The 12242-nt window shown below is 47.6% G+C and overlaps 1 protein-coding gene across 8 annotated transcripts in view; it reads right to left on the bottom strand.

The window, feature by feature from the left end:
- The window catches only part of BOD1L1 (biorientation of chromosomes in cell division 1 like 1), a 55547-nt gene extending 44160 nt beyond the window's left edge, over positions 1–11387 (bottom strand). For 3 of the 8 annotated variants that reach the window (XM_006075824.3, XM_006075823.3, XM_044945631.1), the window contains exons 1-3: positions 11000–11385; positions 5019–5143; positions 144–334 (exon numbers count right to left, since the gene is read on the bottom strand). In XM_006075824.3, coding sequence (XP_006075886.2) covers positions 144–334; positions 5019–5143; positions 11000–11236 — 553 coding nt within the window. In that variant the 5' untranslated portion in view covers positions 11237–11385. Of the gene's footprint in view, positions 1–143; positions 335–5018; positions 5144–8989; positions 9021–10999 lie in introns of all 8 variants that reach the window. The other 5 variants (XM_006075825.3, XM_044945632.1, XM_025289691.2 and 2 more) reach the window with 4 other exon arrangements.
- Between the last annotated feature and the right edge of the window lie 855 nt (positions 11388–12242).

Raw genomic sequence — 12242 nt, 5'->3', positions numbered from 1 at the left:
AGAATCTGGGTGATAATTAAAATAACTACAATTTCATGAGAGTGGCCAAAAAGAGAAACATTTTAACGAACTAAATACCCCTAACTTGGTAATCAGCGTAAGAAGAAAAGCAATGGAACTGACCAAGAATGAAAGCAAAGCACCTTGTGTGATGGTGGAAGAGTCTGGCTTCTCATCCTCGGGGGCTGTGCTGCCACTCGTGTCCTCCTTATGATTGAGCGTGGCCAGAAACTCGTGCACAGCTTTTTCCACCTGAGGTCTGAATGTGTGGTTGATCTTTGGATCCACAACCTGAGAAATAATTCGGTCAATACCAGACTCCAACATTCCTGATCTGAAACACAGGATAATTTACAGAAAGGTGAAAAACAAAACCAAAAAATAATGTAGTATTAAACAAACTCCTTTTAAGTAAAGCTGTATCAATTACATATATGTTCTTAAACTGCCTCCTCTCCATTCTCCTTGGGTTACAAGAAAAATACACAATAGAAAATAAGTTTCACACTACAGTAGCATTTAACAAAGGATACTGCAAAAAAAAATACATAAAATATGTCACATCTCCACTGTGTCACCAGTGGAAATACTGAAGCAGACAGAACAACAGCAAAACAAAACACCTTTAGAACTAGACAGAGCACGTTATCTAAAGGCCAGGCTTGTAGGTGACGCTTATCTTACTTCAATCCTGCCCATGGTAGACAGGAATAAATGACCACTAAAGCTGAATTCTGGGTATGAAATAAACCTATTGATTCTACAAGTTTTTTTTTTAAACAGAAAGCTGTCTCTTATGAGTATTAGTGAGCCCACGAAAACTGAGGAGTGCACACAAAGCGCAATTTCCCCAAACTTAGGAAAAAGAGAAAAAAGGAAAACTTACGAAGAATAAAAACAAAGCTTAAAACTTTTGGCCGTCTTATTATCTTCTTGCTTTAAAGACTAAATGATTTATTCATTCAACAATCACGTTGCAAGTGTCTTATACACAACAGGCACCACACTAGCTACTGAGCCACTGCGAATCACACCTGGTCTCTGTTCTGGTGGGGGCGAGAGGCACAAAATACGATGCGACAGCCGCTAGGACACACAATGCACTATGAGAAAAGAACATTATCATTATTAGCCATCCCTGAGATGATTTGCGAATGCTTTACAAAGGAGAAGACATTTAACCTGAGTCCTGATTTCCAGAGAAGAGAAGGGAAAGTGTTCAAAGTGTTCAAAGAAATATCACATGTAAGAGACAGAGGAGCAAAGAGCCAACAAAGCCTGAAACACGAAGAAAACCACAGAGGCCTCTGAACAAAATAGGAGGACATGCATTTATTTGAAGAATCGCACTTCAACCTTCTTTCTTTCTAACAGAGAACCTGAGCAGTCACAGTTCCCTGGACAGTGTTGGGAGAGCAGTTTGAGGCCTCCGGCTGTCCCTGCACAGGGCTGAGGTGTCTCTCTTTACGCCCTGCAGGGCTATGTCTGAGTGCCGTGCTGTCTGGAGTGGAGGATGGATGCGATTTGCCTTTCCCGAGGCACCTCGCAGCCCTGGGATACTACAATTCCATTTATGTGGGCCATAGAGAAAAATGAGACACCACTGCACAAAGTAGGTAACCTGCTTTCTAAAGTTCTAAGATTGTTAAAAAAAAAAAAAGCTAATCCTCTGAACACTGTTACATCTTAGAGGTGTCTTAAAAATGTAGCAGGTGGAAAAGAAGCGAGGACAAGTAATCTGAAAAATGTTCTAAGGCGCAAGCACAATGGCACAAAATAAAACACACCCTTCAAGTGATTGCTTCAGTCTCTTTCCCTGATGCCTACATTCTGGGCCTCTGTGTACTTATGTCCGCGCTCACTCAGAGGTCCACTCTGATCTCAGAAACGGAGGCCCACACTAACAACCACACTGCTCCTCGTGGGTTCATTTCAGTGACGTGTGGGTGCAGCCGGGGGCTGCCTCACAAGAGGAGGGGAGAAGTCATAGCTCCAGGTTCAAGGGCAAAGCCAAAATGCCAGCAGCTGGCACTGTCTTGGTTAAAGCTACTTTCTTGTCTTCCTTTAAACACTGTACAGTTCAGGTCATCACTTCTGAGCTCCCTTGCATTTTAAGGTTCTGTTGTACAATGAATGAATAAATAGAGTAAAACTTTTTTTAAACTATTGAGCTGGCAGATTGGTTACTGAACCATGCAAAATTGCAGATATTAAACTATCTTGTCTTATGAAAATGGCAACTGTAAACAGTTCAATCTGAGTCAATTGAGTATTTCTCAAAATATATGCTAAAAAAAACGATCAAATTGTATTTACAGGTGCAAATGCGTTCCTATACCATTAGTAGCTGTTGTTGTTTAGTCGTTAAATCTCGTCTGACTCTGTTGCAATCCCATGAACTGTAGACGCCAGGCTCCTCCGTCCATGGGATTTCCTGGGCAGAATACTGAAGTGGGTTGCCATTTCCTTCTCAAGGGGATCTTCCTGACCCAGGGATCAAACCCACATCTCCTGCACTGGCAGGCGGATTCTTACACACTGAGCCACCAGGGAGGCCCTATACCATTACTTAGACACAACTAAAAGTTACTCTTTCTTTGGAGTAACTTAGAAATGTTATTTAAGAGACATAAGTTTACTAATTTAATTTAAATGAAAGAACAGTTCAATTAAAAATAAGTAAAGTAGCTAGAAGAAAATGTACAGATGTCCCAGTAAGAGCAATGCCTAAACAACCCAAGAGATGACAATTCGCCCGCTCTAGTCCATAGAGGAGGGTCCTTGTCACCCACAGGCAGACGGCTCTAGTGTTAACTGCTGACAGTCACAAGCACCCCCTACTGCAGTGTCCAGCAATCCCTCACCAAACAAGGTTCTGTGAAAACGTCATATGTTGGTACAACAATTTTAAGCGCTTGATTTTACATGGGCAAGATTGAGTTTAGCTCCCTTTAAAGAACAGAACAAATGACTGCTTCCCGGCTGTAAAGGTTTTGCCTGCTAAGGAGTCAATTTCAAGAAATGTGCCTTCCATTTAGTCTCTTAACATATGAAGAAAAAGACAAAAAGAATCTAAGACCCTCCCCTTTCCAAATACACTTTTAAAACAATGTTATTCTTTGTGAAAAAGGAGGCAGCTATGCACACTGTTGCGGGCTGCTGCTCTGTAACTGTGGGTAATGTCTGTAAGCCTCCTGCCCCCACGCCCCAACCCGGCCTACCCTTGGCCCCCGACCAACCCCTAACCTCCGACTTGACCCCTAGCGCCCTACCCCCTATTTTGGTTACTGTTCTCCTGAAGGTCTGGAAATGAGGAAGCCCTTAGGCTTGCTGCCCAACAGGAAAGGCCTTGACTTCTCCCCAGAAGCTATCAGATGCAGCCCTCTAATGGCATCTTGTGATCTCACCTGGACTCTTTCACAGGTTCCTGAATATCTTTTAAAATGTAGACAACAAACCTACTGTCAAATTTCCCTCTTCCCTTCTCTTATTTACCAGGACACGCAGTCTGAGCCCCAGGTTCCTGGTTTCTAGGATTACCTGTGGCTAAATGGGTCTTTGAATCAGAGTGTAAAGTTTTATTTGTGGGGCTTCCTGTGGGTGAACTATCAAGGGAGCAACACACTAGGTAGGTCTGCAAGGTTCCTGAGGGACAAGAGGGAACTGAGGGGCAACAGCTATAAACTGTGCTTCCTGGAGGCTCAGACGGTAAAGATCCGCCTGCAATGCAGGAGATCTGGGTTCCATCCCTGGGTTGGGAAGATCCCCTGGAGGAGGGCGTGGCAACCCACTCCAGCATTCTTGCCTAGAGAATTCCCATGGACAGAGGAGCCTGGCGGGCTACAGTCCATGAGATCGCAAAGAGTCAGACACGACTGAGGGACTTAGCACACAGCACACAGCTATAAATCAGGTTTGTTTAACTTTAAAAAGCCACATTTCGTCCCAGTAGATGAACTTGGTATAAATATTTGTCAAGGCAGGAAGAATAAAGCATTTTAAAAATAATGCAGTCAGCTTTTCTGGGGTGTGAGGCAGGGAGAGAGGGTTCAAGTCTTCTAACCCTGGGGAATACTTATATTCATGAACAATATTGTAAATCTGCTCTTTGGGGGGACAAATATGATCTTTTTAGGGCCATCTAAACATTCCGGCTTTTCTCACTCTCTTTGTGTTTGCCAAGAAAAGGACTCTGACAGGCCCAAATGCACCACCACTCCCTTTCTGGTTATATCGTCACTAAAACCCACAAGCAAAATCACATGAAAATTAAAAACAAAAACAAAACAAACACAAACCAGGAGAGTCCCTGGTGGTCCAGGGGTTAGGACGCAGCACTTTCACTGCTAGGGCCAGGCTCAATTGCTGACAAGGGAACTAAGACCTGACAGCCACACTCAGCCAGGAAAAAGAAAAGGAAAAAAGCAAGCAGTTGTATCAGAACATAGAAGACATGGTCTCAAATCAGGAGAAAATGCTTCAATTTCAGTCATCTTTAATGTCTTTATTTGTAAACCAGGAATAATAAAGCCTACTCTTTCAGGGCCAAAAAGTAACTGTAAACGTAACTGTATAGGACACACTAACCAATCTGGATTTGCCATCTATTCACAGCAGATCTAGAGGGCTTGTTTTTTGAAGTCACATAGTCATTCCTTTCACTCCAGTGTTCTTGCCTGGAGAATCCCAGGGACAGAGGAGCCTAGTGGGCTACTGTCTATGGGGTCGCACACAGTCAGACACGACTGAATCGACTTAGCAGCAGCAGCAGTCATTCCTTCAATATTTCCAAAGGTCTATGGGAGCAATCAGACTGTCAAATTTATGAGGGAAATGTGAAGCGATTTAGAGTCTACTCTAAAATTAAAATTACACTGTATCATTGTATGAAGTAGCCACACCAGACCTGACAAAATCATCACAAGGTGAACAAACTTCTACAAATGTCTCTGCTTTCAGGCAAGGCACACTGTGACATTCTCAAACCTTCCTAGGAACTCTGCAATTCTGAGACTTACTTGAGCACTTGCTGTCGAATATTGTTTCTAAGCTGGTTCTTGTTGAGGTGGGGACTCCATGTATGAGTTGCTAAGTGGTTTGCAACAAAGTTGTCAACACGCTGTCTCAGATTCTGATAGGCAGGCTAGAGAGAAAGAAAGAGATATCAATGTTAAAAACCTCACTGCTACACAATATCAACACTAATATCCATAGTCTCAGGAATCCTTGTATCTTTAGCAGTGTTAGTATTTCTTAGGGCATCATCAATATGGCAACAAAGTTTCATAGTTTGACAACCTTGTATTATCCTCCTGCTTCAGGATAATACAAGACTCATTCAAATACCATTTATCTAAAACAAAATGTTTATAGATGAATACAAAGACAGATATACCTAATTATAGACAAGGGACTAGAACATAAGATACCAAGAAGTGTTACTTTTAGATGATTTGGAGGGAAGAAATGGAGAAGAGCAGACAGGAAATGAGCCTTCATTGAGAATGCTGCTGCTAAGTCACGTCAGTCATGTCCGACTCTGTGCGACCCCATAGACGGCAGCCCACGAGGCTCTGACGTCCCTGGGATTCTCCAGGTAAGAACACTGGAGTGGGTTGCCATTTCCTTGTCCAATGCATGAAAGTGAAAAGTGAAAGTGAAGTCGCTCAGTCGTGTCCGACTCTTAGCGACCCCATGGACTGCAGCCTACCAGGCTCCTCCGTCCATGGGATTTTCCAGGCAAGAGTACTGGAGTGGGTTGCCATTGCCTAGGGCATCCCAGTTAGACCTTCAAAGTTTCACAACACAGCTGGGACGAGGAAAGGTGGGCCGCACAGGTACAGCCAGCAATTTAAGAGTAGGTGGATGAGAAAACGCGGAGTCAGGAGCATTGGGGAGTCCCCATGCCATTAAATCCAATTTTGTTGGAGGAGAGAAAACAAAAACAGAGAGATGAGATTGGAAACATAATGTGGAACCAGGATTTGGAAGAATTTGGGGACCCATATATGATGCCTGGAATTATGGGAGAGAGAATGTGAACCCACAGCACATATGAGCAGCGTGATATGTGAAGCTGATCCGATATTCCTATGGTGAGAGAGTAAGAAAGAAAAGAAAGTGAAGTCGCTCAGTTGTTATCCGACTCTTTGTGACCCCATGGATGTAGCCTATCAGGCTCCTCAGTCCACAGAATTTTCCAGGCAAGAGTACAGGAGTGGGTTGCCATTTCCTTCTCCACAGGATGTTCCCAACCCAGAGATCGAACCCGGGTCTCCCGCATTGCGGGCAGACGCTTTACTGTCTGAACCACCAGGGAAGTCTGAGAGAGTAAACAGACTCAAAATATTCGCAGGAAAGCATGCAATAACTAGAAGAATGAAAATCTGTAGTGGAGTGGCAAAAATGGGCTGAAAGGCATGGATCCAAGAGAAATTAGGAAGGGACAACTGCTGGAACCAGGTGTTACATTAAATATAAGGCACTGGTTCCTAACTGGAAGCAATTTTGCTCCCCCTACTCCGGGCCCACCCAGGTAACCTCTGGCAATGCCCGGAGACATCTCTGATTGTCACTGTTGAGGGGAGTTGCTAGTGGCATCCTACCAGGTACAGGACAGTCCCCCCCAACAAGGGACTATCCATCCCAAAATGTCAGCTGTGCTAAAGCTGAGCACTACTGATACACAGGAAGCAGGAGAGAGGACCCACGTTAACAGGCCACTTCTATGCTGCCTGGAAGGACTGTCTGACTGCATGCTTCCTTCCTACAAGCTGTCCCCACCATGCATGCTCTTCACATCTTTTATGTGACTTTTAATGTAGATGAGTCTGAGTATTCCCGAATGATTTTAAGCAAAACTGTACAACCTCCGTTTCTGCTGTTTGCTCCCTTACCCCTCAAAGTTTATTCTCCAGTCACAAGTTCTCATGATTTTATTCGTGCACACCTACGACTCCTTCTCCCTGTCCATGTGGCAAACTTCTCGCCTTCAGAGCTCACCTAACCCCTAAAGTCATCCTGACACCCAAGGTAGGCTTGCACAGCCCTTCTCCAGTGTACCAACTGTCTCTGATACACACTATCATTCAAGTAATTCTTGTGTTGTATTGTATTTTTGGGGGGGGGCATATTTATTTCTTTACTGAAGTGTAAGCCTTCTCTCGCTCTTTTAGTCTTTGTTTTCACACACCTTTTCACACTGCTAGGCAGATAAGCAATTAAAAAGTAGTTATCAGATGAGATGACTGGGTAACTATCTAGGTAATGGAGATGAGAAAGATTTTATCCCTCTGTGACACCCCTTCACCCCTTCTGATTACCAGAATTTTGCTAATACCTACGTTCTATCCTCTATTCTATCCTCTATTCTATACCTATATTTAGTTGGGAATGATTGAAGGCAAAAGGAGAAGGGGGTGGCAGAGGATGAGATAGTTAGATAGCATCACCGACTCAATGGACATGAATTTGAGCAAACTCCGGGAGATAGCAGAGGACAGGGAAGCCTGGTGAGCTGCAATCCATGGGGTCGCAAAGAGTTGGACACAACTTAAGTGACTGAACAACAAATATTCCATCCGACCAAAACGTCTCATGATCATTTCTCATGTTCCTCTCCATTTATCCAAAATTCATATGAACAAAACTAATTTTCTCCCCAATGATTGTAAAACATAATTATTTTTCCCAATATTCCCAAACCTCAGAAACATTAGGCTCAAATGTCACAATGTATTTAGCACTCTGCTGCTGCTGCTGCTAAGTCACTTCAGTCGTGTCCGACTCTTAGCGACCCCATGGACTGCAGCCCACCAGGCTCCCCTGTCCCTGGGATTCTCCAGGCAAGAACACTGGAGTGGGTTGCCATTTCCTTGTCCAATGCATGAAAGTGAAAAGTGAAAGTGAAGTCGCTCAGTCATGTCTGACTCTTAGCAACCCCATGGACTGCAGCCTACCAGGCTCCTCCGTCCATGGGATTTTCCAGGCAAGAGGACTGGAGTGGGGTGCCATTGCCTTCTCCGTTAGCACTCTACTTGCCCATAAAACAACCTTCAATTTGAACTATAAAAGTTAAATCCCTTGGTTTCTAAGTTCTAGTTTAGGTAAAAAAGCCTAGTGACTGTGATAATATTTTGGGCTCCATTACTGTTCTGGGAAGAGCTATCTCCTTTTCAAAGTGCTCCTGGCCAAAAGCCTTCACATCTCTTTTCCACCCCTCACCCGAACCAGCAGGAAATCCCGCCGGCATTAGCCTCAGAATGCAGCCAGAACCTGAGCACCTCCCATCCCCTCCACTGCTACCACTCCTGTCCGGAGCATTCTCCTCTCCTGCCTAGATTACAGTTGCAGACTGGCCTGCATCTAGTCTCCCCTTGCTGTCTGAAGTCTGTTTTCCACAGTGCAGCGAGCGCCAATCTTCTAAAGTTAAGGGGACCATGTTGTTTACTGTCCAAACCACATCACAATGAAGTAAGGGGGGACTGTGAATGACTCCACGAGGTCAAGCCGTCTGAGATGGAAGCAGATCGCATCCCTCTTCTGCTCTAACACCTGCCAGTGGCTTCTCAGCTCCAGTGAGCGCCAAACTCACCAGGGCTCCGGCAGCTCTGTAAAGGGAGGGTGGCGGGGGGCTCCTACCTCAGCTCCTAGCCCTTTCTCCCTCAGCAGGTTCTGCCTTAGGCCTTCAGCACTTGCTGTGCTCCCCAGTTGGCATGCTCAGCCCCCCACAGCTGGAGAGCTCCTTCAGCGATGGCTCAAATGTCATCTCATTCAATCTTCCCTGAATAACTTACGCAAAACACACCACCAACCCTTTCCACCTTCATCCTGCTTTCTCTCTCCCACAGAACCTCTCACGAGTGAGATCTACTTTCTCTGATGGGCTTCAAGCTTCACATCAGCAGGGACTTTCTGTTTACTGCTGTGTCCCTGGTACCTAAAACAATGCCTGGTGTATAATAAGTATTTGCTGGGTGAATACACTTACATTATTTCTGTCTCTGATTTTTCTTTTAAATCTGAAAAGAAACAGAGAATAATTATGGTGACCAAGAGCCATTTCCAGCCGAGGAAGTATCCAAAAATTGGCCTTTATGGCCTGGAGTGAAAGGGGCCGCATTCACTTGGTCAGGGAGCACCCTGCCGAGTCCCTAGAGGAGCCCCAGCATTAGCTGGGTCTTGGGCTGCAAGTTCATGTGAACCTGTGTACTTGTCCTAGTTATCATTAGATTGTCAAACCAACGGTGCTTCCTTCTTTCGCCCCAAGAAATCTTTTAGGACTCTACTTTGAGAGGCTCTGGCAGGAACATTACAGGCACAACAACAATATTCAGAGGGAATGTGGATGCAGAAAAAGTTGAGCCTTAAATACTATAGCTCCCCACCCCCAACTGCTGGTGTATTTGAATTTTCATCTGCATACACAATGATGACACATGGATTTGTAGGTTTCTAAGGACAGCAAAGTGAAATCTCTACTTGCCAAATTAAAAAAAAAAAACAAAAACAGCTTTACTTTTGGATAGTTGGGTAACATTTACTTCCCCATGTCCTGTGGAAAAAAAAAGTATGGAAGAAAGGGAGAGAGGGAGGAAGAAAGTCAACTGGCATCATTTTCAAACAGGCTTGTGCATATTCCCTAAAATGAAGTGAGCAAACTACATACTACCTACATAAATAAATATTCCCAAGAAAATTGAATTTCATGTGGTTCAGAAACTCCAACACCCCCAAAAGGCACATTCTATTTCTGGTCTACAAGGTGGGCCAGAGTTCTTAAAAGGGAAGATGTCCCCAGACTGTCAGAAAGGTTTCCCCAGAGGAGACAAGGGAATGGTGTGTGCTTCACCTCAAAGCCCTTTCCTCAAAGAAACAAGCTTCTTTAGAAGAGCTGAACATGCTATGTGAAAACCCTGACCCCACTGAAACTCTGAACCAATGAACCAAACCAGATCTCAGTTAAAAAAAAAGTTTTCCCCCAACTGTTTCCAACCAAAGCTTCCTGCTTCACTTGCTTCTAGACCTACTGGGTTTCCATCCATCTACTAAATGCACCTTCCTGTTTTCTCTACTCTGCCTTTGCAGAACCACCCAAGTTGACCCGCTCCTGCTAACCCCTCTTCACTTTGACACTTGGTACATACTCCCTTTCCCTTCCCAGCCCCGCTCTTTTTGTACAGGGAACCTTTCCCCATATACCCCTTACTCTCCCAACTCACTCTTCTGTCCTGTCCTTCTTCCACTTCAGTACCTGCCGTCACCTCGCCTCCGTCTTTTCCTCAGTTTCCTCTACCTCTCCCCTCTCGCCCCTCCTCCGTTCTCACTTTAGAGACATGACTTGGCCTGAGCGATTAAATCAGAGTCCCTGGGGAAAACAAAAGCCCCATCTCCGTACCTCACCTTTCCATCGACCAGCTCTACGCCCCTCACCAAGTCCAGCATTGCAACACTGCAAACAATTCGATTCATTACCACTTAGTCCTTTCTCCGAAGGACAAAGACCTGACCCTTACCAGCAATCTTCAAGAGAGACGGCAAAAATAACTTGGGACACAAAGTAAACCGGGGGGCGGAGGTGGGGGGCGGTGAGTGGAAATCATAGGTGAAAGCGCCGTTAGCCTTAGTACAGACGAGTCTCCAAAAGAACAGTAACTCGGTGTGGCTCACCCCTATATTCCCAGCACCTAAGCAGTACCTGGAACGTAGGAGATGCTTGACGCTAGTCTGTTAAACCAACGAAAGGCTGAGCGAATGAATGAACACAGCGAGCCACGAACAGCGCTGGGCAAGAAGCGTCCCCTCAGAGAGGAAGCGGCTGCGCAGGAACTCCGGGGTGGGGAGGTGGAGCGCTCCAGAGCGGCCCCGGGGCTAGGGACGCCGAGGCAGCCGCCGGCCCACCGACCGATGGCGGGCCACCGATGGCCTGCCCAGCAAGGCGGCGGCCCGCGGGGTCGTCCCCGGTCCCCGCCCGCCCGCAGCTCCCCCGCGCGCCCCGCACCTTGGTGTCCACGTCGGCCAAGCAGTCCCTGCGGAACTGGTCGAAGAGCCCCTGGCTCTTGAGATGGTTCACGATCATGGCCACGAGCTGCGGGTCCCCGGCGCCGGCGCCCGCTCCCCCGGCCCCGCCCGCGCCCGGGCCAGTCCCTGGGCCAGGCGGCGGCGGCGGCGGCTGCGGCTGCGGCGGGGGAGGCGGCGGCGCGGGAGGAGGTGGCTGTGGCTGCGGGTTGGTGGCCATGGCGGCCTGGGCCCGGAGAGGAGCGCGGTGAGCCCCGGGCGGGCTGCGCTCCTAGGAGGCGGCGGCTGCACGGGTCCCGCCGCCTGAGGGAAGCCAACGGGATGTTGTTACGGAACCAACGGATCCAGAGCGACCCCGGAAGTGAAAGGGAACTCCGGTGGGGGAGGAAGGAGGAAGGAGGAGGGGGGGAAAAAAAAAAAAAAAAAAAAAAGAAGCTGTGACAATGGCAACAGAGGTGCCTCTACGGCGGCCGCGAGGGGCCAGTTCGGTCTTCGCGGGGCGCGGGCACCCTCGCGAGGCGGGGCTGCGTGGGAGGCGGCGGCCTGAAGCCAGGCTTCTCCGGCAGCGAGCAGCGGGCGGCCGCCTGGGGCCTAGGTCTGGAGTCCTGGGCGGTCGGGCGTTCGACTGGCGCAACGCCCCGGGGCCCGAGGGCCGACTGGGCGCCGGCACGCGGGGCCGGGCCGGCCGGGGCGGGGGAGCGAAACCTAGGACGGGTTCCAGTCGCGGTGGCTTTCAGGCCTGACGCTCTTGTTCCTGTTTCCCAGAGCGGTTGAGATCCGTAGACATTCGCGTGCAAACGCGTGGGTAGAACTGCTTACTCTTAACTCTCCCAGACCTCCTCGGTCTCAGCCTGTGACCTCCCAGCTGCCCACCCCATCCCTTTTTTCCCTGGAGCATCCTCCGTTGGGTCTGTGGCCAAGAAACCGATCCCTCCAGCGCCTCCCTGCTACGCGGGAAGACAGACCCCACCCCCCCACCCCCCCCCCCGCCCCTGCCCCGGGTGTTACTTTTGATTAGTTTGATCATTTGGTAATGCTTATAAAGCACGCTTGCTAGGTGCCAGGCGTGGCATTTACTTTAGATGCGTGAATTCACCCAGTCTTCGAAACAGCGGTAAATTAGCTCTCAGTTCAGTTCAGTGGCTCAGTCGTGTCCGACTCTTTGTGACCCCATGGACCGCAGCACGCCAGGCCTCCCTGTCCATCATCAACTCCCGGAGTTTACT

Source organism: Bubalus bubalis, chromosome 7 (assembly GCF_019923935.1).
Source record: "Bubalus bubalis isolate 160015118507 breed Murrah chromosome 7, NDDB_SH_1, whole genome shotgun sequence".
Taxonomy (NCBI): Eukaryota; Metazoa; Chordata; class Mammalia; order Artiodactyla; family Bovidae; genus Bubalus; species Bubalus bubalis.
The sequence above is the reverse complement of the archived record's forward strand: the minus strand, read 5'-3'. Positions and strand labels throughout refer to the sequence as shown.